At 42.7% G+C, this 25,484-nt stretch overlaps 1 protein-coding gene across 1 annotated transcript in view; it reads left to right on the top strand.

The window, feature by feature from the left end:
- adamts18 (ADAM metallopeptidase with thrombospondin type 1 motif, 18) overlaps positions 1-25,484 on the top strand; it is a 283,431-nt gene that overhangs the window by 166,978 nt on the left and 90,969 nt on the right. Inside the window, exons 12-14 of the mRNA XM_068049080.1 lie at positions 218-348; positions 1,869-1,992; positions 4,581-4,825. Coding sequence (XP_067905181.1) covers positions 218-348; positions 1,869-1,992; positions 4,581-4,825 — 500 coding nt within the window. The remainder of the gene's footprint in view (positions 1-217; positions 349-1,868; positions 1,993-4,580; positions 4,826-25,484) is intronic.

Below are 25,484 nucleotides of genomic sequence, written 5' to 3'. Positions count from 1 at the left end.
GGATAAGCCTGTGGATCAAGCTGACATGGAGTCCAGAGACTAATGTATCTGTTTTGTGTCTCTTCCTGTCACTGCCTGATGAGATATAATCTGCAACGCATAAAAGCTGGTACAAATTGACCTAGCTTTAATAGTTGATGATTATATAAATACAGTCTCTGCAGACCACCCTGTGGCATGTCTTCAAGTGACATGATCCTGTATTTTGTGTTTTCAGATGAAGATGTTTGCAAGTTGTACTGCATAGCTGAAGATTTTGACTTCTTCTTTGCAATGTCCAACAAAGTGAAAGATGGAACTCGCTGTGTGGAAAATAAATTTGATGTCTGCATTGATGGCATTTGTGAGGTAAAGGACATTGCTCTTCCCTTCCTATGTAGTGTGACGTCTTTTATTTTCTCTTTTTCTGTAAGTTAACTCCTCATGATTACGTCATTTGAGTTGTGAGACACAGAACGGAATGTAGATAGATTCGTCCCAGCTTATTTTTTATCTTTCCCCCTACAAGTGACCCTGTTCAAGATCAACAAGTTCACCCCCTCAGGATATCCTGACTGTAAATTCCAGTCAAGTTGGGGGATTTAAATTTAGGATCTTCAAATTTAAGAGTTCAACTCCCTGGATTGGAACTATCAACTGTCACACACAATATATTAGGAAAAAACACAAGTAAGACATGAAATGAAGCATTGCTGCTTCAGTGAACTCTGCTATGCTCTTGTGGAACGTGAGATGCAGCTGATCTTCACTACACAAATGGTCCTCATCTGGTCTCATTATTGAGAGGATGAGCAGACTGGGAGCTACATACTTGCACACAGGGAGAGCAGATCAGCCAAATGGTCTTTCTCAACTGGTATCGTGCCTTTCTCTTCTTGAGAATCATTGCCAGGAGTCAAGAAATCATTTGGCTGCCCATACACACCACCTAACACACACAAGAGAGAATCTAACCATCTCCCCTTGACATTCAATGGCATTACCATTGCTGAATCCTCCACTATCAACATCCTAGGAGCTACCATTGACCAGAAACTGAACTGGAGTAGCCGTATAAATACCGTGGCTACAAGAGCAGGTCAGAGGTTGGGAATCCTGCGGCGAGTAACTCACCACCTGACTCCCCAAAGCCTGTCCACCATCGACAAGGCACAGGTCAGGAGTATGATTAGAATTAGAATTAGAACATTACAGCGCAGAATGATGGAATACTCTCCACTTGCCTGGATGGGTCCAGCTCCAACAAAACTCAAGAAGCTCAACATCATCCAGGACAAATCAGCCCGCTTGATTGGCACACCATCTACAAACATTCACTCCCCCCACCTCCGACGCACAGTGGCAGCAGTGTGTACCATCTACAAGATGCACTGCAGCAACGCACCAAGGCTCCTTAGACAGCACCTTCCAAACCCGCGACCTCTACCACCTCGAAGGACAAGAGCAGCAGGTGCATGGAAACATCACCACCTGCAAGTTCCCCTCCAAGTAACACGCCATCCTGACGTGGAACTCTATCGCTGTTCCTTCACTGTCACTGGGTCAAAATCCTGGAACTCCCTTCCTAACAGCACTGTGGGTGTACCTACTTCATATGGACTGCAGTGGTTCAAGAAGGGAGCTCACCACCACCTTCTCAAGGGCCATTAGGGATGGGCAATAAATGCTGGCCTGGCCAGCGATGCTTACATCCCATGAATGAATAAAAAAAAGCATTGTCATACAGCGTGGGTGTTGAAAGTTATGTGGGCAGGGCTCACTTGATTGCTTGTTAAGGCAATGATTAGCTGAGCCATACGCCTTGGGTATGATTCTCAATGTGTGCTAAGGTAGCTGATTGAAGCTTAATTGATGAAATGTTCCTTCAGGCAGTGGGATGTGACCGTGTTCTGGGGTCAAAGGCTGTCGTGGATGCTTGCGGAGTATGCAATGGAGACAATTCAACTTGCAAGTTCTTCAGAGGACAGTATCATCAGCAGCACCGGGCAAATGGCAAGTATATCAGAAACAAACAGCATTCAAGGAGTTTTCAGTTAATGATGTCTGTTGTGAAGCATAGTTTAAATTCTCCTGGCAAATTTGACTTGGTAGCTGAATTCAGAAGCCCTCTTCTGTCTTGCGGAATGCCATGGGTTTGAACAAAGATTCTGAGAGGACTTTAAGGAACAGTATCCCTTTGAATGGGAATCTGAAGACACCAACTGCTTGGGCCAAATTCTGCTGAATACAACCAGAAATCTGTACTAACAGTTTCAAAGATGCATTGCAATTTCTCCTTAGTCAAGCTCAGAAAACTCTTTTTTGCCTTCCTCGAGATTGGGTAGATAGAGAGAATTTATTTCCGCTGGTGGGGGAATCCAGATCAAGAGGGCATAATCTGATACTCGGAGCTAGGCCATTCAGCGGTAAACTCAGGAAGCAGTTCTTCACACCAAGGGTAAAATTTGGAACTCTTACCCTCCCCCCCCCCCCTCAAAAAAAAAATGGGTGTCAGTTGATGCTTTCAAGACGGAGATTGATCGAATTTTGCTAGGTATGGGTATAAAGGGGTATGGAGCAGGTTTGGGTAAATAGGGTTGTTGTTTCTATGAGAGTGCATGACCGGAGGGGTGAGTAAGTTGGTGCATGTCAGCTGCACTGTGAGACGGGCTTGACAGATGAGCCAATCTTTTCCTGTCCTTTCTCATACGTTTGTAAAAGAGGAATTGAAATCAAGTTAATCTGTTTGGAGCACAGACCTAAACCGTTGAAACTTTTTGATGGGACTGTAGTCATGTTGAGCATGTATCACGAACAGAAACTTAGTTGCTAAATACTTTTAGCTAGCTACTTTTAAACAAATATTTGTTCTTTCCAGTATTTTGTTTTTCAAACAATAAATACAGGAAATATTTTGGTAAATCACTAGGCTGGAACCACAGCAGGTTTCATAGGAAGAGAAGGAGGCCATTCTGCCCCTCAACCATGCTTAACTATTCAATTACATCATCAATTAACTGTATCACAACTCCATTTACTTGCCTTAGCTCCATATCCCTTGATATCCTTGGACCTGATAGAGTCTATTGATCTTGGTCCAGTTATCCCCTAGCTTCCACAACTGTTTGAAACCAAGAGTATTCCTGATTTCCAGTACCCTTTGTGTAAAAAAAAAAGTGCTTCCTTATTTCCCTCCTAAATGGCCGAGCTCTAATTTTAAGATTATATCCCCTAATTCTTGATTCCCTCAGTAGAGGAAATAGTTTCTCTCTATCTAGCCTCTTTAATCATCTTATTCACCTCAATTAGATCACCTCTTAATCTTTTATTATCAAGGGAATATAAGTCAGGTCTATGCAATATGTCCTCATAATTTAACCCCCGGGATCATTCTGGTATCAATCAAAAGATCCGGATTGGGCAACGGTTTTACATACAAATTCCCAGTGTTGCCTGCAACTCAGATCTATCAACCCTGACTTTGATAGGTGAGCAGCATCAAAAATAAAGTCATAAACTACAATACAAAGCACACTTCTGTGAATGGGTTTGACCTGTGCTGTTGGCATGTTGGACAGTATTATTCCTTGTCTCTGAATTACAATACCCGTGCTAGAGATAAAAAGTAAAACTGTGAGGAAAGGTGAAAATCTAAAATAATGATTTAAAAAATCAAAAGAGCAAAGCCACTAAACAGAATCAACAGTCCTAGCTGAATTGGTAACACTTGGTTCTTTCTCAAAGTTGCTGTTTGTTTCCAGCATTTAACTAGCCTGATTGACATGAATCTGGATACAGCTCACCACAATGAGCAAAGGAACAAGACTAGGCCATTCAGCTCTTTGCAGGGAGATAATCCCAGATTTCCACCACCCTTGTGTGAAGAAGTGCCTCCTGACATCACTCCTGGCTGAGATCTAATTTTAAGGTTATGCTCCATTTTTTTAGACTCCTCCACCAGACGAAATAGTTCTATCTATCCTGTCTACTCCTTTAATCATCTTAAATGCCTCAATTAGATCACTCCTATACTCAAGGAAATACGAGACTACTCTATCCAATCTGTCCTCATAATTTAAATCCTTTAGCCCAGGTATCTATCTGCTGAATCTGTGCCCTCCAAGAGCAAGTTGCACTCCACCAAGGCTCCTTCCACAGCACCTTCCAAACCCCTGGCATTTACCACCTAGAAGAACAAGGCAGCAAACACATGGGGACACCACCACCTGCAAATTCCCCTCCAAGTCACACACCATTCTGACTTCCTTCACTGTCACAGGGTCAAAATCCTGGATCTCTGTCCCTAACAGCACTGTGTGTGCACCTACACCACATAGACTGCAGTTGTTCAAGAAATCAGCACGCCATCACCTTCTGAAGGGAAATTAGTGATAGGCATTAACCTTGCCAGTGATACAGACACCCTGAGAATGAATTTAAAAAAAAAAATCTTTGCTGAGCTATGAGGCCCAGAACTGAATGTGGTATTCCAAATGGGGTCTGACCAGAGCTTTGTAAGATAACTTCCACCCTTTTGTATTCCGTGTGACAAATGCTTTTTGTTTTATCCTAATTACATTTTTTCTGATTTGGTTTCATAGAGTACTACCTTGTTGTCACAGTACCAGCTGGGGCTCGTAGCATTTCAGTGCATGAACTGGAGATCTCAACGAGTTACTTGGCAGTGCGCAATCCAAAGGGCAAATACCACCTGACGGGGGACTGGACAGTGGACTGGCCAGGGCAGTTCAACTTTGGAGGAGCTGTGTTCGACTACCGTCGCTCGTTTAACACACCAGAGAGCCTGTACTCGGCAGGACCGACTAATGAGACACTCGCCTTTGAAGTAAGCTTCTTTTCTTCTCTCTCCTTGTTCACTCCCATCACTTGTGTCTGCTGCAAAATTAGCCCTGACAGGTTGGCAGTGTGCTGGAGGGTTCCGTTGTACTGGTGACATCATGGCCTCCTACCCGTGTAGTCGCATTTAATTACAGTCCAGCTCTGAACACTGAGAAAGATTCCTCGACTATAGAATTTTCCAAATGGTAAGGCCTTAATCACTGCAGAGATGTTGGAAAGAAAACGTGATGTCAACACCACATACTACGTTTTCATCATTAGATGCTTGGCTTTGAAAAGGAACTGTTGTGGGGTTTTTTTTTTCGGAATTAAAATTAAAATCCCAGACAGTGTGATGTAATGGCTGGGTCCTCATCTTGATGGGGGAGATGAAAGGGAAGTTTAATTGGATGCAACGGGTTACAAACTATCGATGTGAGTGTTTGAAGCTTTTTTAATTGGGGGAAAAAGTCGAATCAAAATATTGGGATGGAGAACAAATAAGCATTTTTATGGGATTCTGTTAATAACATACTTATTTCTTATTTTGGGAATTGGTTTAGCAGTTTGTTTATCTTGATGCAAAAAATATCATTAGACCAATTATGCCTGTTGTCAAAAAAGTATTGCTGAAATTTCTCAACCTAGGCACAAGCAAGCAAATTATCCAGTATGAAAGAGAGGAGATCTTCATTTTCCACTGCGTTGTGACAACGCACTTGATGCACACACACTCATTCACCTTCCCTCTGTGTTTGGGCTACTTAAAACTTTGATCTGTAGGTGAAAAGAAGGTGTGTTTCTACATTCTACTGTCGGATCCTCTCTTGGAGAAATTTTGACAACTGTATGTCAAATTTGGAACCTATTGCCCATCATGAAAGGGTACCCTTCACCTTTCAATCTTCTGTCAGAGGCAGACCTTTCCTCCATTGGGGAGGTGGTGGTGCAGTGGTAATGTCACTGGGCTAGTAGTCTAGAGACCCAGACTAATGCACTGGGTTGGGGGGGTGGGGGTGCATGGGTTCAAATACTACCATCACAGCTGGTGGAATTAAAATTCTATTAATTAATTTTTAAAAATTTGGAAGTGAGAGTTATTGTCTGTAATGATGCCAACTCAATTGTCAAGGGCAATTGGGGATGAATAACGAATGCTGAAATAAAAGCAAAATACTGCAGCTGCTGGAAATCTGAAATAATTAACAGTAAGTGTTGGAAATACCCAGCAGGTCTGGCAGCATCTGTGGAGAGAGAAACAGATAACGTTTCAGGTCTGTAACCTCTCCACAGATGCTGTCCGCCCTGCTGAGTATTTCCAGCACTTTTTGCTTTTATTATATCAACAAATGCTGGCCTTGCCAGCAACACTCATGTCCCATGATTGAATATTTAAAAAAAGTGTTCTGGGCTGATTTTGGGGTTGAGATTTCAGAGGTGAAAGGATTATTTCTTGACATAATGTTAAGAGGGGGGAGTAATGCACTGTCAATTCAGTCCCATTACTCCACAGGTCACAGCAAATTATTGAAGTTTCCCACCTGCCGCAAATTAGCCAAATTAAACACTTTATTTACCCCTAGAATAAAGCACACCAAACCAGGTATCTTTAAACAACAACAAATTAACTATTAATTAATAAACTAAATCTTAATACTGAGATAAATCTATGTCTGAAAAGAGTTTCTAACTTCTTATTCCTCCTAACCTTCATGCACACACACATACATTCAAAAACCAACAGTTAACTGTTTTAAAAACTGTTTTAAAAAAAATGTTTTAAATTAGAGCTGTTTCTCAGGAGTAGATAAATAGGTGGGTTCTAAGTCCTGGTGAGTTATGTTTCTGGTTCGGTGAGGTGTCCCAGAATCAAAAAGTCAGATGTCAGTCGAAGTCTCCAGGCGAGTTTGATGAACAGTCTGTATTGGATAGGCATTCCGGCACTTCGGCAAATCTTTCAACAAGGAGTATAACAACAGGTCTGTTTAGTTTTTTGAATTAGCAGTCTATCAGTAGAAACTTCACCAAGTTTCCAGAACTCCCAGAAACGCAAAAGACAGCAGAAAGTCACTCCTGAGGAAGAGATTTCTTAGAGACGGGAGGTAAAAGGAATTTGCTACCTCTAATAATGTTGCTTAGGAAGCAGGCTTGCAGTTCACACACTGTTCCAAGAGAATATAAAAAACTGCTCTCAGTCTTAAAGGTACACAAACCCCCTTTAGTTTCTAAACAGAGGAAAGAAAACACTTCCATGACACCTCTGCCCTTAGTGAAATGAAACGCCATTCTTAAAATGCGTTTCATTACAATGCAAAACAGAAACTGAAATAAAACACTCTAAGCATATTTTCACATTCATGCCCCCATTCACTCTACTAGAAATCAACAGAATTTTTCTTTGTACCATCGTTATTTATGTAACTTAACCGGGTCAAATTTGTGACAAAGCATCAGCGATAACATTATTTTTTCGAATTCGTTTTTGCCAGATTTACCACTATGTCCACTGCTTGCAGTTTTTTAAACAGAGTTTTTAGCTGGTTTAATTGTTCTTTCCAGGTGTTACTGTATATTAGTACATCATCGAGTTACACTACACAGTTGAGAACACTGGCTACCACCTGATTCCTGAATCTGTGAAAAGTGGCTGAGGCATTATTTATCCCGGCACTGATAAAGACTGTCTGGTGTAACAAAAGCTGATATTTCTTTAGCTCGAGAAGTCAAAGGAAATTGCCAGTATCACTTTAACAAATTGACCTCTCTTAAAAAACCTAGCACTGCCCACTCTGTCAATACAGTCTTCAAAGCGAGGGATTGGGTAGGAGTCTGCCTCCGTTACTGCATTGACTTATCTGTAGTCTATGCAGTCGGGTTGACCTGTCAGGTTTAGGCACTAAGACTATGGGTGAACTCGAGCTGCTTTGACTAGGTTCAATTAAGTTGTTTTTCAGCATGTATTAGATTTCTGCTTTTACTTGGGCCTGTCTATCTGGACTTAAGTGGTAGGAATGTTGTTTTAAAGGAATGGATTCTCATATATCCACATCACGTGTGGCTAAGGTTGTACATCCTGGCTTATCCCTACAGACTCTTTTAAATGTTGTGAAATGCATGTTTAGGTCTTCACGTTGTTTTGCATCCAAATACAGAAGCATGTTGTCTAATTTTCCTAGCCATTCTGTACTCGCTAACCAGATAGTTGGAGGTTCAATCTGAGAATTGTCTAGGCCTCCTTCTGCCTCACTATCCTTTTCCTTCTCAACAGTCCGCATTTCCTGACATACCTGTACCAGCTTATCCTCTTCCCTGAGATAATATTGCTTTAACTTATTGACATATCAGAACCGATTAATCTTCTGGCGATCAGGGGTGTCAATCAAGTAATCTACCTTACCCACTCTTTTGATCACTTTATATAGGCCACTGAACCATGCTTTTAATGGTTCACCCTGTAACGGTAATAATTCTAATACTTCATCCCCTGGTTGAAAATTGTGGATCTTTGCATTCTTATCTTTGCATTTTTTCATATTGGCTTGGGACGCTTTAAGGTGTTCCTGAGCCACATTGCAAGCTTTCGTGAGCCTTTCCCAGAACACAGATACATAGTCGAGGAGCAAAGATTCATTCCTTTGTTCTAAGAATCTGTCTTTGATGAGTTTTAGAGGATCTCTTACTTCATGCCTGTAAACCAATTTGAAGGGACTGAAACCTGTAGACTCATTCGGTGACTCTCTGGTGGCAACTAAAAGAAAGTCTAGTCCTTTATCCCAGTCATGTAGATATTCGTGACAATATGCTCCAATCATTGTTTTGAAAGTTTGATGGTACCTCTCTAAAGCTCCCTGTGTCTGTGGGTGATATGCTGAAGATTTCAACTGTCTGAATTGCCCACGACTTCTTGAAATATCTTAGACATGAAATTAAAACCTTGATCCGATTGAACTTCAAGTGGTAATCCATATCCATTAAGAATTGGGTGAACTTTTTTGCTACTATTTTAGCAGTAATTGTCCTCAAAGGAATAACCTCTGGAAATCAAGTAGCCATATCCATGATATGTATTGATGTTCCGTTTTTGTTTTTGGCAAGGGTCCTACACAGTCTACCAATACCCTGCTAAATGGTTCCTCAATCACTGGTATGGGAATTAGTGGTGCCGGTTTTATGGTAGTTTGTGGTTTTCCCACCATTTGGCATATATGGCACGTCCAACAAAATTGCCTCATGTCCTTTGTAAGGCCTGGCCAGTAATGTTGATTTATAAGTCTTCCCAATATCCCATATATCCTGCAAAAGGAATATCATGTGCTAACCTTAATAATTCCTGGCGATTTTTAGGTGATACCACTATCTGTTCAACAACTGTCCAGTCTTCGTCCGCAGGTCTATGAGGCGGTCTCTATTTCCTCCTCAAAACTCTGTCTTCAATATAATAGCCTTCTGGAACTCCTTTCACCTCAGCTTCTGTCAGAGCCGACTGTGCTATTCTGTATAGCTCTGGATCAGCTTGCTGTGCTGCAATTATAGAAGATCTGTTAAACATCTCATTTGGATTATCTAAATCCCCAAGTAAAGTTTCAGATACTCGGCTATCTGTTTGTGGTGCCAATTTTGCCATCGACAATGGATCCCGTTTAGCCATTGCTCGGGAAATATTCCCGGAACTTGTTCCTGTAATTGTTCTGCTTCTTTAACTTCACTTGGTTTCTCTGTAATTATAGGAGAAACTGATACTTTAGATCGGGCCAAATCATTTCCTAAGAGTAAATCAATTCTCTCCACTGACAAACTATGGACAACTCTTACAGTTACCATCCCAGATATTAGGGAACTCTCTAGGCACACTTTATATAAAGGTACGGGTATATACGCCCCGACAGTTCCATTAACTAAAACTTTAGTGTTCAGGGTGCTCTCTGGTGGAAACGTTATACCTTTCCCCAGCATAAATATTTGGGTTGCTCCTGTATCCCTGAGGATAATAGGTTTTCCTGCCTCACTTAAAGGATATGGAGTTACTTTTCCCTTTGACAAGAATTCATTATAACTTTTGGGTATCTTATTCTTAACCTCTACACTCACTTTATTTTTTGTATCTGGTTTTACAGCTGCTGTTAAAGCTATAGCCTGGTCTGCTGTACTCCTTTCAGCTCAGTCAGAGCTCCTTTCTCTGCATTAGCTTTGCGTACCCCAACAAGTCCCATGGGTTTATCTCGCAATTCCCAGCATTCTGAATGAAGATGACCCATTATGTGGCAATGATCACTTTGGCTTGCGGACCTCACTTCTACCCTCAGTACCTTCCTTTTTGGCCTGAGGAGGTGATCATAGGGCATTCCCAGCTGTTCCTTCTTGTCCCCAGCTACTTGCCTTCCTTTCACTCCCCACTTTCTATCGTGCTCAGGTTTACGGGAGTGACGGACAAAAGGGTTTGGCTTACTCACAAGCTCAAAATCATTAGCAATTTCCGCTGCATGCCATACTTTTAAACCTTTCAGGTTATCTATATGAGTTCTCACTACTGAAGGAAGTGAACTTTTAAACTCTTCCAAGAGAATCAATTCTCTAAGGTTCTCATATGTGGTTTCCATCTTTAATACCCGTATCCAACGGTCAAAATTAATTTGCTTCACCCTCTCAAGTTCTACATACGCCTGCCTAGCCAATCTCCGTAAGTTCCAAAACTTCTGATGGTAAGCTTTAGGGACTAACTCATATGCAGCGAGAATAACCTTTTTTGCCATCTCATAATCTGCAGAAGCCTCTTCAGGAAGCATGGGTTAAACTTCATGAGCTCTGCCCATCAACCTGCTTTGCGTAAGCAGTGCCGAGCTTTCCTTTGCCCACTTCAATTGTTTGGCTATTTTTTCAAAAGATATGAAAAATGCCTCTGTGTCCCTTTCTTCAAACTTAAGGAGAGTTTGTATTAATTTAAACAGCTTTTCACTGGGTCCTGGGCTGAATTCAGATTATTCCTGACCAGAACTTTCCCTGGATTCAAGAATACTCCTTTGTCTTAGTTCCATCTCTTTTAACCTAAAATCCCTCACTTCTATTTCATTTTCTGTCTGAAATGTTCTCTCTTCCTCCCTTTCCTCGTTTTTCAATTCAAGTTTTCTTATTGCTATTTCTTTCTCCTGTTGAAGCCTAAGTTTTTCCATTTCTAACTGAATCTTAGCCACTTCCATGCATCACCCTCTAACTTGCTATCTTCTAATTTTAAATGTTGGGCTATTTTATCAATTATCTCTGCTTTTCTAGTACTTGATTTCAATTCTAACCCTAACTTTTCTGCCAAATCTTTTAGTTTATTCTTAGTTTAAGTTGTAAAGTCACTGAAGGACACATTCTTCTTTCCCAGAATCTCTGCAGCAACTGCTAATGCCATTCTGATGGTATAGCCTTTGCCGTATCACACAAGAAACCTGGCTCCTTTTTTTTTCTTTCAAATTATTCCTCCCTTTATAATCCATATAATTGGTGTTGGATTTGGATCCTGGACAATCAAGCCCGCCAATTAATATGTTCTGACCAAGGCGGAAGTAATGCACTGTCAGGTCAGTCCCATTACTCCACAGGTCACAGCATATTGTTAAAGTTTCCCACCTACCGGAAATTAGCCAAACTAAACCTTTATTAACCCCCAGAATAAAACAAACCAAACCAGGCATCTTTAGACAACAAGAAGTTAAATATTTATTAATAAACTAAATCTTAAACAATACTAAGATAAATCTATGTCTGAAAAGACTTTATAACTTCTTATTCCTCCTAACCCTCATGCACACGCACATACATTCACAAACCAATGGTTAACTGTTTTAAAAAATGATGTTTTAGCTTAGAGCTGTTTCTTAGGAATAGATAAATAACTGCGTTCTAAGTCCAGGTGGGTTATGTTCCTGGGTCGGTGCGGTGCCCCAGAGTCGAATAGTCAGATGCCACTCAAAGTCTCCAGGTGAGTTTGATGAACAGTCTGTATTGGATAGGTGTTACGGCACTTTGGCTGCAGTAGGCATCACACAAATTATTCAACAAGGAGTATAACGGGTCTGTTTAGTTTTTGAATTAGCAGTCTATCAGTAGAAACTTCACCAAGTTTCCAGAACTCCCAGAAACGCAAAAGACGGCAGGAAGTCACTCCTGAAGAAGAGACTTCTTAGAGATGGGAGATAAAAGGAATTTGCTACCTCCAATAATGCAAAGATTCCTTTCCAGGGGTCTTTTCCTCTTTGGGCGAAACACAGCCTGTAGACCAATGTAGATTTTCTGCTGAGAGAGAGACAAATCCTTCCTTGCTTCAAGGAGAGCATGCTTCGCTGGTCTGCCAGATCAAACCGGTTCTCGTTAGTCTTTACACATAGTTAAATTGATACAATATGGCATGTGACCTCACCTCTCTTGCTGTTGCTTAGGAAACAGACTTGCCGTTCACACACTGTTCCGAGAGAATATAAAAAACTGCTCTCAGTCTTAAAGGCACACAGACCCCTTTAAGTTTTTAAACCGAGAAAAAAAACACTTACATGACAATAGGGTAAATTCAATGTTCCCTCGCTACCAGTGGCATTCTCAGTCAAAAGATGGATAGGTAGGATAATCAGCGATTTGTTGTTGGAACACTCATTTGCCTTTTGAGTGAGGATCATTATTTGGAGTGCAGTAGCATTGAATGTGACATCTAGTCCTCCATTGAAACCTTATTTTTGTCCAATGGAGCAAGATTCAAAGGAGAAAAGACAGTTTTCTTGCATGGGATTTGCTGATCTGGTATGCAATTAAGTGCGCCAAAGATAAAGAGGCAACTTTGTCCCATCTACCTGTAGTGATTTTGAACCAGGTTCTAAATGTTAAAAGAATGTTTCCTAAAAGGCAGAGGGCTCAAAATTCTTGTGCCTTGGTTGAAAATCAGATAGATTGTCTGATGGGAGAGTAGAAAAATGGGGGTGTTGAACAAGGGCTATGAAATTCTGCGAAGGGATTGTGGGGGTGAGGGTAAATCATGCCACTTACACTGTCCTCTTCCTCAGTGTACTCTCAGGGTGAAGAAGGCCAGTTACTTTCTTGGTGTCCTGAGCTCAAACTTAGTTCCCACATCCTACCCATCTCCAAAACCGCTTAATTCCACCTCCACAGCATTGCCTATCTCTTTCCTTGACTCAGGGAAGAATTTTGTTTTGGCTTTGGGATCTTGACAACGGGAGCAAATGTGGCTCCCAAACCCGCACTTGCTGGGAGCCAGAATGGGGGAGCTGTTTTCCTAATTGGCCGCCTCCACGCTCCTATGAACGATGGCAGCTGTACTCCCGATGCTGCTGGCCCAATCAGAGGACTGCCAGCTCTAGAGCTTCTAGAACCGGGAGAGGTGGGGGTAAGTGAGGCAGGTAGAAGACCTCAAGGGTGCCTCAATATGTAGGCGCCTCAGTGGCATAAATTTAAACTAAACATTCAGGGGGACCAAGCCAGCAATCCTGACACAACTCCCTGCTATTTCCACAGCCCACCTGCCTCCAAGCCCACCACACACCACACCTCCCACCCAGCCAGGAAAATTCTCCCAGACCCTCCGTCACTGAAAATATTTATACATGCCTTTGTAACCTCCTGATTGACTATTCTGAATGCTGTCCTCACAAGTCTCCCATTGTTCACAAACTCCAAGTTGTTTAAAAGTGTTCTGCCCATTTCTCGTTTCATAGCAATTCCCAATGGCCCATCACCTTGTCCTCACTGACCTACACTGTTTCCCCATCCCCTAATGCATTCAACCTAAAAGCCATGTCAGTAAATCCCTCAGTGGTCTTGTTCCTTCCAACCTGTGCAATCTCCTCCAGCCCTGCTGGAGGAAATGTGAGGATCGATGATCTTTAGAAGTGTAATAAATTACAAATCCCTGACTGGAGCCAGTCAGTCAGGTCCCCCCTGCGAGTACAAAATTCAAACTCTTTCATTGCTACTACTTTTTTAGTTTGGCAAAGACAACAAACTTGCAGCGTTTATATTGCACCTGCAATGTAGTAAAACATCCAAAGGCACTTCACAGCAACATTATAGACAAAATCTGACACTGAGCCACATAAGGAGCTATTAGGGCCGGTGACAAAAAGCTTGGTCAAAGAGGCAGATTTTCGTAGGAGCATCTGAAAGGAGGAGAGAGAGGCGGAGAGGCTTAGACAAGGCATTCCAAAGCTTAGGGTCTGGACAGTTGAAGACATGGCCACTAATGGTGGACCAAAGGAAATTGGGGATGCTGGAGAGGCCAGAATTGGAATAATGCAGAGATCTCGGAGTGTTGTAGGGCTGGGCGATTTCAAATTTGATGTATTACTGTGCGGGGAGGCAATGTAGGACTGAATGGGACTTGGTGTGAGTTAGGACATGTATATTCCAAACCTTGATCCAAGTTTGATGTAACTTAATGATTGACTTAATGAGTAGTCCACTCTTCTTGACCTTGACAATGTTCTGCAGGCTTCGGCCTAACCCTTAGGATTCTAAACTGAAACACATTTCTGTTTTTGGTAGTCAGTCTGTGAATTGACTGCATGTTATCAGCAGTTTCTTGCTCTGATGGAACTAATGATGAAACAGTTACATCCAAGTTACGCAGCCACAGCAGCACAGGGTAGGGTGCTATCCGTCTTAACAGACATGACAAAAAATAAACAATTCTCTCATTTGGTTTATAGTGTAAAAAGAAAACAGAAACAGGTGGAAGACAAAGGGCTTTAGTCTGACACATCAATTATGAGGCCCGATCACCAAGTGTTCTGAATTGATGTTACAAGTTAACCCCACTGACTGCTCCCAGAATAGTGTTACATTGAGAGCGAGACATAAACATATAAATAACACTTCAGTGTCAGAACCAGATATCATTTGTCATTAATTGTGGGTAATTCAAGGATAGCACCTCCAGTAAGGGGAGTGCAGAGGGGAATATGTTTCCGAGGCAGGGCCTCTGAGCAGATACTTGATGCCAGGGGCGGCTATAACGGTACCTTTGTCAGAGCAACGGATCAGTGTCCCATTAATCTTGCCACTTTCAGCTGGAATGCTCACTCCTCCTTGTGAAAATGGAACCAAATGAAGCTCTCCCCTCAAAGACCTGGTGAGGTCCCAGCTGATGAGTTCTTCTAAAATAGAAGCATCCAGCACTGAAGGAGGCCATTCGGTCCATCATAGAGCTGAATCCTCAGTGAATTTTTAAAAACTTTAAATTGGCAGCAGCTCGTGTCCAAGGCCTGCTTGTGATGCCAACTGCCGTTGACATATGAACCTAGGGCTGTCGATGACTCCCGCACTGTGACCTCCAGGTCATCCACCTCCTCGTCGTGGGAGCTAATAATGGCAATAAAAATGAAGTTTTGCCAGCAGTGCTGCACGACCTGTGACAAATAGCTCTTTATCCTTACACCTAAAAGAAAGAACTTGCATTTATCTCGTGCTTTTCACGACCTCAGGATGCCCCAAAGCACTTTGCAGTCAATGAAGTGTAGTTATTGTCGTAATATAGGAAAATGCAGCAGCCTATTTGCGCACAGCAAGATCCCCCAAACAGTGATGTGATAATGATCAGATCATTAGTTTTAGTGGTATTGGATGAGGGCGAATATGGATTTAGCTCGCAGATCAGTCATAATCTCATTAAATGGCAGAATTGGCTCAAGGAGCTAAATGGCCTTCTCCTGTTCTTATGATAAATAATACCCTCACTCCGTCAGCAAGTTGCTATCAGAAATTGGAATTGATTCTGCCTTTACAGCTTTCAGGAGTAGTTAATTCCACAGTGTCACAGCCCAAGATCAACCATGATCATATTGAATGGCGGAGCAGGCTCGATGGGCTATATGGTCTACTTCTCCTATTTCTTGAGTTATTGTGTTCTTGTGTTTTCCCTTTATTCACTGATTGCATTCAATTGAACTTTACAATAATCTCCCAATAAAGTGTTTTGACAGAACAAGTGTTTTTGTAAACAAGGCATAGGATAGATTCTGCACGAGAAATTCCTAGTTAAAACTGAGACAAACAAGAGCTATCCTTTTGGCCTAGTTAGGAGATTGGCCGGGAGGTAAGAGGTGGAGAGTTGGATTAAAAAGTGCATTCCCAGATTAGCGGTGACAACCGGCTTCCACCAAGAATCAATGCTGCTGTGGGGGGGATTTGCAAATAGAGAAAATTATATCCACCTATATGATACAAAGCTTGGAGATTCAGTGCAGAAAAAAGCAGAGGATTGCAAAGGGACGAAGATGGATTTAGTAGGTGGGCTAAACGATGGGGCTAGAGTTGAACCTAACATGTTGGATGTAGGAAGGGCAGATGAGTGGGGGAAACATTCTAAGTAGTGAAACATGGTTTGTGGGAGGGGAGAAGATTGGTTAGATAAACAAAAGAATTTATGAGCTCTGGCATGTAAATGATTTAAAAGCTAGTTTGCAGGTGCAAAAAATGGTCAAAAAGACTAATAGGATGCTACGATTCATCAGTTGTGGGTGCCCTACCCTTGGAACAATATGCTGGACTTGGAGAATGGCTAGTAAAGGATGTGAGGGAGAATTATGGGAGATTCGGCTTCTGGCATTGAGCTTTTCTGAACTGTGTGTTTCCATGGTTCCCACTAGCCCACTGTTATCTTCATGCATGAGCCCAGAGAGTGAGTTCCAACAAGCCTCTCGCTTTCACAACCAGATCGGGTTCAGCTGTGATGTCTCCCATGGTAATCAAGAAAAGGCTGATTTTGGTCAGGATTTAATGGAACCCAGCGGGAAAGGGAATGCGGAACCAGAAGTGGATGGCGAAGGATCTCCCACACTGACTCCCGTTCCCATAGCGATCTTGCGCCAGTTGGCCAATTAACGGCAGGCAGACAGGGTGGCCAACGACAGCAGCCGGAGGTGGGCATTGAGCTGGCGGCCGCGTCATCACCTCACGTGGAAAGAAGTGCTGGTGCCATGTTTAAAGGGCCACCAGCACCTGAGCCCTGAGACAACCGTCCTTTGCTGCAACGCTCATCCCTGCAGCTATCCTCTAAACAGTCACTCTGAATAGCCCACTTACTAAATCCATCTTTGTCCCTTTGCAATCCTCTGCTTTTTTCTGCACTGAATCTCCAAGCTTTGTATCATATAGGTGGATATAATTTTCTCTATTTGCAAATTCCCCCCCTACAGTGGCATTGATTCTTGGTGGAAGCCATTTGTCACTGCCAATCTGGGAATGCAAGTTTCTCTGCACATTGAACCCTCCAGCATCCTCCGAAGAAATCCATACCTCCCTCCCTCTTTGGATCTCTTCCTCTCTGAGGGACACTCCTCCTGAATGCACAATGCCCATGGCACTTGGGCACTGCCATCTGACTGGGCCACGCTGCCAGTTGCTGTTGCAATACAGCCCACACTCCCGCCCCTTCTCAGGTAATCACTCTGCCAGGATCACAATGGCATCAATGGGGGGGGTTTCAAGCCCAGATCAATGGCTTCCAACTTTTTGCTACCGACGTATAAAAAATGCCTCACTCCACTGCTGCCAAGGGCAGCAACGGCAACTGCTGCTGCTCCATTGCCGCCCTTTAAAACCTGCTAAGGCTCTGACGTCTCCTGTCCTCCATGCACTTACCATTAAATTTGGAGGGTCCGATAAAATTGTGGTCCATTGCCTTGTTAACGATCTTAAATTGTTGTCAGTTGCACATTCTGAAAACGTGAGTGGCGTCCCCACGCAGCTTCCTGTCCGCCACTCGTAAAATTCAGGCCCAGCGTTATGGCATCGGGGGGGGGGGGGGTGGTGGGGGTCCGAGCCGACACCATTCCATGCAATTTAATAGCCCTCCCCCCTGCCACCCCAACACCACCTCCATTACTGTCCCTTTCTGTGGTGTAAAGTCCTGGCCTTTATTTTTAATGCCCTAGTCCAAGGTTGTAGCATCCCAACAAAACTCCATTAGAAATCAGCTAAGTGAGTCACCTTGGTTGAAAGTGGTTAGCTCCAGACAGCTTGGGAATCAGTTTATATGGTTCAATTTCACACGAGGTGTATCATTTAGCAAGAGAACTATTTGGGGGATCGCTTTCTTTCTCATTATGTCAGTAAGTTTGTAGTTAGGTGTTCTCGGGAAGATCATCTTTGAGTGCCACATGCGAGAGGGGTGATAGCAATGGAAGTTCTGTCAGACGCCTTCATTTAATTGGAGAGTTTTATGCGGCCGGCTGATGTTTGTACAAGTGTTCAAGATATAAGCTGCAATCAAGTGCCTTGCCTCTAAAGTACGACGCAGTGTTTGAAGTCGTTTGTCAGGCCATCTGGAGTGCAACATCCAAACACATCCCTTAATGGGTGTGCCCTGCAGGCCTGTCTCAAGTGGTTGTTACAGATTGCTATTACCAGATATAGAGGGCAAGAGTCTCAGAAGCAGCCATTCTAAAAGAGCTTGTCAGGTTCAGTGACTAAAGTGGATTTGAGAGGAAACTTGGCCTCAAAAAAACATAAAATGGAAACCGTTGAACTTTGAATTATCCCATTACATCAGCACTATATCAACAGTCTTCTCTCTCTCAAGTGCGAGGTCCTTTCCACATCCTGGTCCCCTTGGGATCTAATCCATTCTCCATCATTTCGGGAGTTTTTACAGATGAAGACGCTACTGTTGGTAATATTAGTAGAAAAGCACTTTGTGATTCAAGAGGCCATTCCTTTGTTTCTTTCTCTCCTTCTGTCTCACACTGTGTCACGTTAACCCATTTAAAGTTGATGACTTCATCACAATAGCGCACAGAAAAATACATGAAGTCTGCATCTGACAGTAATTCTAATTGGAATTTCTAGCTTAAAATACCCACTAATCAACTGGCCTATTCTGAGCAGGTTCTTGACAGTTCTCCGTTTCCCTTCTATTGTCGACCCTTTGAAACACATTAGTTGAAGCACAACAGATGCACTCTCTTGTGTGAAGAAAGATTAATACATGTTGATCATTAAAACAAATCCACTTGTTTTACTTGGGTGTACAGCGTCTGCAGTCCCCAGTCCTCTAATAGTGTTGAAAATATTCCATATAATGGGGAAAGTTAGAGAGTTTTCTTTTGATTAAACGTCAACAGAAACTAATTTTGAGGGTTGTTTTGGGCTGTGCATTCATACAGGCTCGGTAGCATAATGATAACATTACTGTAGCAGTAATCCAGAGATCTGGACTAATCTAGAGAATATGGTTTGAATCATACTCAGTGTTTGAGAATTAAAATTCAACTGAAATAAAAGAAAACTAGTATCAGCAAAAGTGACCATGAAGCTGTCAGATGGTTGTAAAATCTGAGTTTGGTTCATTAATGTCCTTTAGGGAGAAAACATGTGTCCAAACCCAGTCTGGTCACATGTGACTCCAATCCCACAGCAACATGGTCAACTTTTTAAATTTTCCTCTGAAGTCATAGAGTTGTACAGCACAGAAACAGGCCCTTCAGCCCATCGTGTCTGTGCCGGCCATCAAGCACCTGTCTATTCTAATCTCAGTTTCCAGCACTTGACCCGTAGCCTTGTATGCTATGGCGTTTCAAGTGCTCATCTAAATACTTCTTAAATGTTGTGAAGGTTCCTGCCTCTACCACCATTTCAGGCAGTGTATTCCAGATTCCAACCACCCTCTGGGTGAAAAAATCTTTCCTCAAATCCCCTCTAAACCTCCTGCCCCATACCTTAAATCCATGCCCCCTGGTTGTTGATCTCTCCGCTAAGGGAAAAAGTTTCTTCCTATCTATCCTATCAGTGCCCCTCATGAAGTTGCTTAGCTATATCAAACACATAGAGATTCAAGAAGATGGCCCACCATCAGCTTCTCAAGTCAACTGGGAGTGGTCAATAAATGCCAGCCCTGTCAGTAATGTCCATATCCAAAGAATGATTTTTTTTATGTAGCATTCTAGGTAAAGAGGATGTAAACCATAGAATGAACAGCACAGACACAAGCCATTCGGCCCAACTAGTCAGTACCAGCATGCTGTTTGCACGAGCCTCCTCCCACATGTACATAGTGAGCTTCCCCTTCATGCATCTATGCTATTCGCCTCAACTACTCCAAGTGGTAACATGTTCCATATTCTCACCGGTCTCTGAGTAAAAAAGCTTCTCCTGAATTCCTGTTCCCAAAAGCTAACCATTGGCTGTTCCATGGTTGGCAGTGGCATTACCGAACCCAAACTGCTCAGTCACCCAATGTGTGCATGTACACACTTTGCAGCAAGGATCCCTGGATAGTGCCTGGGAGCAGGAACCCTTTGCTGGCTGCTGACTTTTGGCCCACTCCCTAGCCCAAGGCCAACAGCAGAAACATCCAAATGGTGGGGAACAGAGCAATTCCAGCACAGCTGGTGATAAAGGTAATTATCCACCTTGAAGGGATAATTGAATGTGTGCAACAAATTATTTACTCTGGAGGATGCAGTTGTCTCATTGTCTTCCACTTGTGCCTTAAGCTAAACTCTCAAAGTGTAGCTTCAGCAGGAATGTACACTTGGAAAAAAAATATAGAGAGAGCTGCCTTTTTCTAATACCACAGTGTGCGTTTATCAGGATTTAGGAAGCTGTAAAATTTATTGCACTAAAATCCTGTGGTCAAGAGGGCAGCATTTCGTGTTTAATGTCAGTCATTGGCATGCAAAGTCTGACGTTAAAGACTCTTATGTGGAGATGCTGATAGAAGCTTTTTTAATGTTAACCATTAAGTTTGAAAAGAACTGATAACTGGTCAGAAGACTCTGGAATGTTTGGGCCTAGTGAGCCTGCAGGTCAGAACCTGAAAGACGTCTAGTTCTGTAAATTCTTTCAGTGGAGACTAATAATGAAGAATTTAAGCAGATAGGGAGTTGTAGTTTTCTGTTTCTGTGACATAAAAACGTGGAAGAAAGGTCAAGGAGAAGAAAAGGCTAAGTCGTTCATCAATCATAACCTTGTAGTACTCAGACTCGCTTATTTTAGCATCCAGCTAGATTTTGAAAGTCCAGTTCACAGGTTGTAATGCTATAAAGGCAACACTCCTGGGAATGAGATGTCACAGACCTCTTTTGCCTATTGGCTATAAGTGGAGTTTAGCCCTTCTCTACCCGGTTCCAAGTGGACATTTTTTTTATTCTTTCATGAGATGTGGGTATTGCTGGCAAGGCCAGAATTTGTTGCTCATCTCTAATTGTCCTTGATAACTGAGTGGCAGTTAAGAGTCAACCACATTACTGTGGGTCTGGAGTCACTAGTAGGCCAGACCAGGTAAGGATGACAGATTTCCTTCCCTAAAGGACATTAGTGAACTAAGTGATAATTATAGACCGGTGAGCCTGACGTCAGCGGTAGGGAAGCTGCTGGAGAAGATACTGAGGGATAGGATCTATTCCCATTTGGAAGAAAATGGGCTTATCAGTGATAGGCAACATGGTTTTGTGCAGGGAAGGTCATGTCTTACCAACTTAATAGAATTATTTGAGGAAGTGACAAAGTTGATTGATGAGGGAAGGGCTGTAGATGTCATATACATGGACTTCAGTAAGGCGTTTGATAAGGTTCCCCATGGTAGGCTGATGGAGAAAGTGAAGTCGCATGGGGTCCAGGGTGTACTAGCTAGATGGATAAAGAACTGGCTGGGCAACAGGAGACAGAGAGTAGCAGTGGAAGGGAGTTTCTCAAAATGGAGACGTGTGACCAGTGGTGTTCCACAGGGATCCGTGCTGGGACCACTGTTGTTTGTGATATACATAAATGATTTGGAGGAAAGTATAGGTGGTCTGATTAGCAAGTTTGCAGACGACACTAAGATTGGTGGAGTAGCAGATAGTGAAGGGGACTGTCAGAGAATACAGCAGAATATAAATAGATTGGAGAGTTGGGCAGAAAAATGGCAGATGGAGTTCAATCAGGGCAAATGCGAGGTGATGCATTTTGGAAGATCCAATTCAAGAGTGAACTATACAGTAAATGGAAAAGTCCTGGGGAAAATTGATGTACAGAGAGATTTGGGTGTTCAGGTCCATTGTTCCCTGAAGGTGGCAACGCAGGTCAATAGAGTGGTCAAGAAGGCATATGGCATGCTTTCTTTCATTGGACGGGGTATTGAGTACAAGGGTTGGCAGGTCATGTCACAGTTGTATAAGACTTTGGTTCGGCCACATTTGGAATACTGCGTGCAGTTCTGGTTGCCACATTACCAAAAGGATGTAGATGCTTTGGCGAGGGTGCAGAGGAGGTTCACCAGGATGTTGCCTGGTATGGAGGGCGCTAGCTATGAAGAGAGGTTGAGCAGATTAGGATTATTTTCATTAGAAAGACGGAGGTTGAGGGGGGACCTGATTGAGGTGTACAAAATCATGAGAGGTATAGACAGGGTGGATATCAAGAAGCTTTTTCCCAGAGTGGGGGATTCACTTACTAGGGGTCACGAGTTCAACATGAGAGGGGAAAAGTTTAGGGGGGATATGCGTGGAAAGTTCTTTACGCAGAGGGTGGTGGGTGCCTGGAACGCGTTACCAGCGGAGGTGGTAGACGCGGGCACGATAGCGTCTTTTAAGATGTATCTAGACAGATACATGAATGGCCAGGAAGCAAAGAGATACAGACCCTTAGAAAATAGGCGACATGTTTAGATAGAGGATCTGGATCGGGGCAGGCTTGGAGGGCCGAAGGGCCTGTTCCTGTGCTGTAATTTTCATTGTTCTTTGTTCTTTGATAGTTTCATGGCGCTATTACTGAAATTAGCTTTCAATTCCAGATTTTTAAAATTAATTAATTGAGTATACTAATTAATTGAATTTGCTCTTTTGCAAAGCCAGTACAGATATGACGGGTCAAATGGCCTCCTTCTGTGCTGTAACAATTCTGTGATTCTGTAAATTCCATGGTGGGATTTGAACCCGTGTTCCCAGGGCATTAACATGGGTTCACCCGAGAAAATTCTCACTCTCCCTTAACAATATGCCACAGTCCTCACTTCAGAGGACATTGTATCAACATGACATTTGTTGCACCACTCACTATGAGTGAGATTGCTAATTAGTGCTGAATTTGGGGCTGTAGGCCAGTGAGCACCAGGAGCTGGATTGGGACTGTCCAATCTCATCTCGTGTAGGACATTTGGAGACAGCTGAAACTTTCATCCCATTGATCTGAACTTGGATCCCAAAGGTGAAAAGTCAGCGTCTAATACACTGCATGCCCAAGAAAGGGAAAATAGAATATGAAAGTAAACTAGCGAGAAACATAAAAACAGACTTAAAAGCTTCTATAGGTAAGTAAAAAGGAAAAAATTAGCAAACACAAATGTGGGTCCATTACAAGTGGAGTCAGGAGAATTTATAGTGGGGAATAGGAAAACGGCAGAGAAACTAAACAAATACTTCGTGTCTGTCTTCATGGAGGCACAGTGGTTAGCACCGCAGCCTCACAGCTCCAGCGACCCGGGTTCAATTCTGGGTACTGCCTGTGTGGAGTTTGCAAGTTCTCCCTGTGTCTGCGTGGGTTTCCTCCGGGTGCTCCGGTTTCCTCCCACATGCCAAAGACTTGCAGGTTGATAGGTTAATTGGCCATTATAAATTGCCCCTAGTATAGGTAGGTGGTAGGGGAATATATAGGGACAGGTGGGGATGTGGTAGGAATATGGAATTAGTGTAGGATTAGTATAAATGGGTGGTTGATGGTCGGCACAGACTCGGTGGGCCGAAGGGCCTGTTTCAGTGCTGTATCTCTAAACTAAACTAAACTAAACCTCCCAGAAATAATGGAGAATCAAGAGACTAGTGTAAATGAGGAACTGCAAGATATTACTATTAGTTAAAAAAAGTACTAGAGAAATTAGTGGGACTTAAAGTTGATAAATCCCTTCGAGCTGATGATCTACATCACAGAGTGTGGAAAGAGGTGGATGTAGAGATAGTGGATAGTGGTCATCTTTCAAAATTCTATAGACTCTGGAATGGTTCCTGCAAATTGGATGTTGGAAAATGTAACCCCACTATTTAAGAAAGGAGGGAGAGAGAAAACAGGGGACTACAGACCTGTTAGCCTGACATCAGTTGGAGGGAAAATGCTAGGATCTATAATAAAGGATGTGATAACTGGACACTGAGAAAATAATGGTATGATTGGGCAGAGTCAACATGGATTTAGGAAAGAGAAATCATGTTTGACAAACCTGTTGGAGTTTTTTGAGGGTGTAACCAGCAGAATAGATAAAGGGCAACCGGTGAATGTGCTATAATCTTTTGATTAGGTCCCACACAAGAGGTTAGTAAACAAAGTTAGAGCACATGGGATTGGGGGAGATATACTGGCATAGATTGAGAACTGGTTAACAGGCAGAAAACAGAGTAGGAATAAATGGGTCATTTTCAGATTGGCAGGCTGTGACTAGTGGGATACCGCAAGGATCAGTGCTTAGGCCCCAGCTATTCACAATTTATATCAATGATTTGGAGGCAGGGATTAAATGTAATATTTCCAAGTTTGCAGATGACAACTAGGTGTAAGTGTGAGTTGTGAGGAGGATGCAAAGACGCTTCAAGAGTATTTCGTAAATGGTGAGAGGCTGGGATGTGTTGAATTTCAAAGGGACTTGGGTGCCCTTGTTCATGAGTCACTGGAAGCTAACATGCAGGTACAGCAAGCAATTAAGAAGGCAAATGGTATATTGGCCTTCATTATATGAGGATTTGTGTATAGGAGTAAAGATGTCTTACTGCAATTACATAGAGCCTTGGTGAGACTGCACTGGGAGTATTGTGTACAGTTTTGGTCTCCTTACCTAAAAAAAGATATACTTGTGTTTTTTTTTTATTTTAGAGATACAGCACTGAAACAGGCCCTTCGGCCCACCGAGTCTGTGCCAACCAACAACCACCCATTTATACTAATCCTACATTAATCCCATATTCTCTACCACATCCCCACCATTCTCCTACCACCTACCTACAGTAGGGACAATTTACAATGGCCAATTTACCTATCAACCTGCAAGTCTTTTGGAGGTGGGAGGAAACCGGAGCACCCGGCGAAAACCCACACGGTCACAGGGAGAACTTGCAAACTCCTCACAGGCAGTACCCAGAACCGAACCCGGGTCGCTGGAGTTGTGAGGCTGCGGTGCTAACCACTGCGCCACTGTGCCGCCCGTATTCTTGTGTGTTCAACAATTTTATATCTTCACTCTGGTGTTACAAGCAGTGGTGTTGGTGATCTGCACTGGATTAGTACCAGGATTTGGGTAAATAGTTGAAGGATAACAAATTGCAGGGATTTGGGCGAAGAGCGATGTGAGTACGACTAACTGGATTTCTCTTCAAAAGAGCCAGTGCAGACTTGATGGGCCGATTGACCTCCTCCTGTGTTGTGCTAGTCTATGATTTAACTTTCAGTAACTGTACAGCTTTCACATTGGAAAAAAAAAGCAAAAAGGCCTGCATTTATATAGCGCTTTTCACGATCACCAGCAATCTCAAAGCACTTGACAGCCAATGAAGTACTTTTTAAAGTGTAGTCACTGCTGTAATGTAGCAAATGCAGCAGCCAATCAACATCACACAATCAGCAATATGATAATGACTAGATAATCTGTTTGTGTGATGTTGATTGAGGGATAAATATCAGCCAGGAGACCAGGAATAGCTCCCCTGCTCTTCGTTGAA

Source organism: Heterodontus francisci, chromosome 17, assembly GCF_036365525.1.
Source record: "Heterodontus francisci isolate sHetFra1 chromosome 17, sHetFra1.hap1, whole genome shotgun sequence".
Classification (NCBI taxonomy): domain Eukaryota; kingdom Metazoa; phylum Chordata; class Chondrichthyes; order Heterodontiformes; family Heterodontidae; genus Heterodontus; species Heterodontus francisci.
Note: the sequence above shows the minus strand (reverse complement) of the source record. Positions and strands in the feature narration are given on the sequence as shown.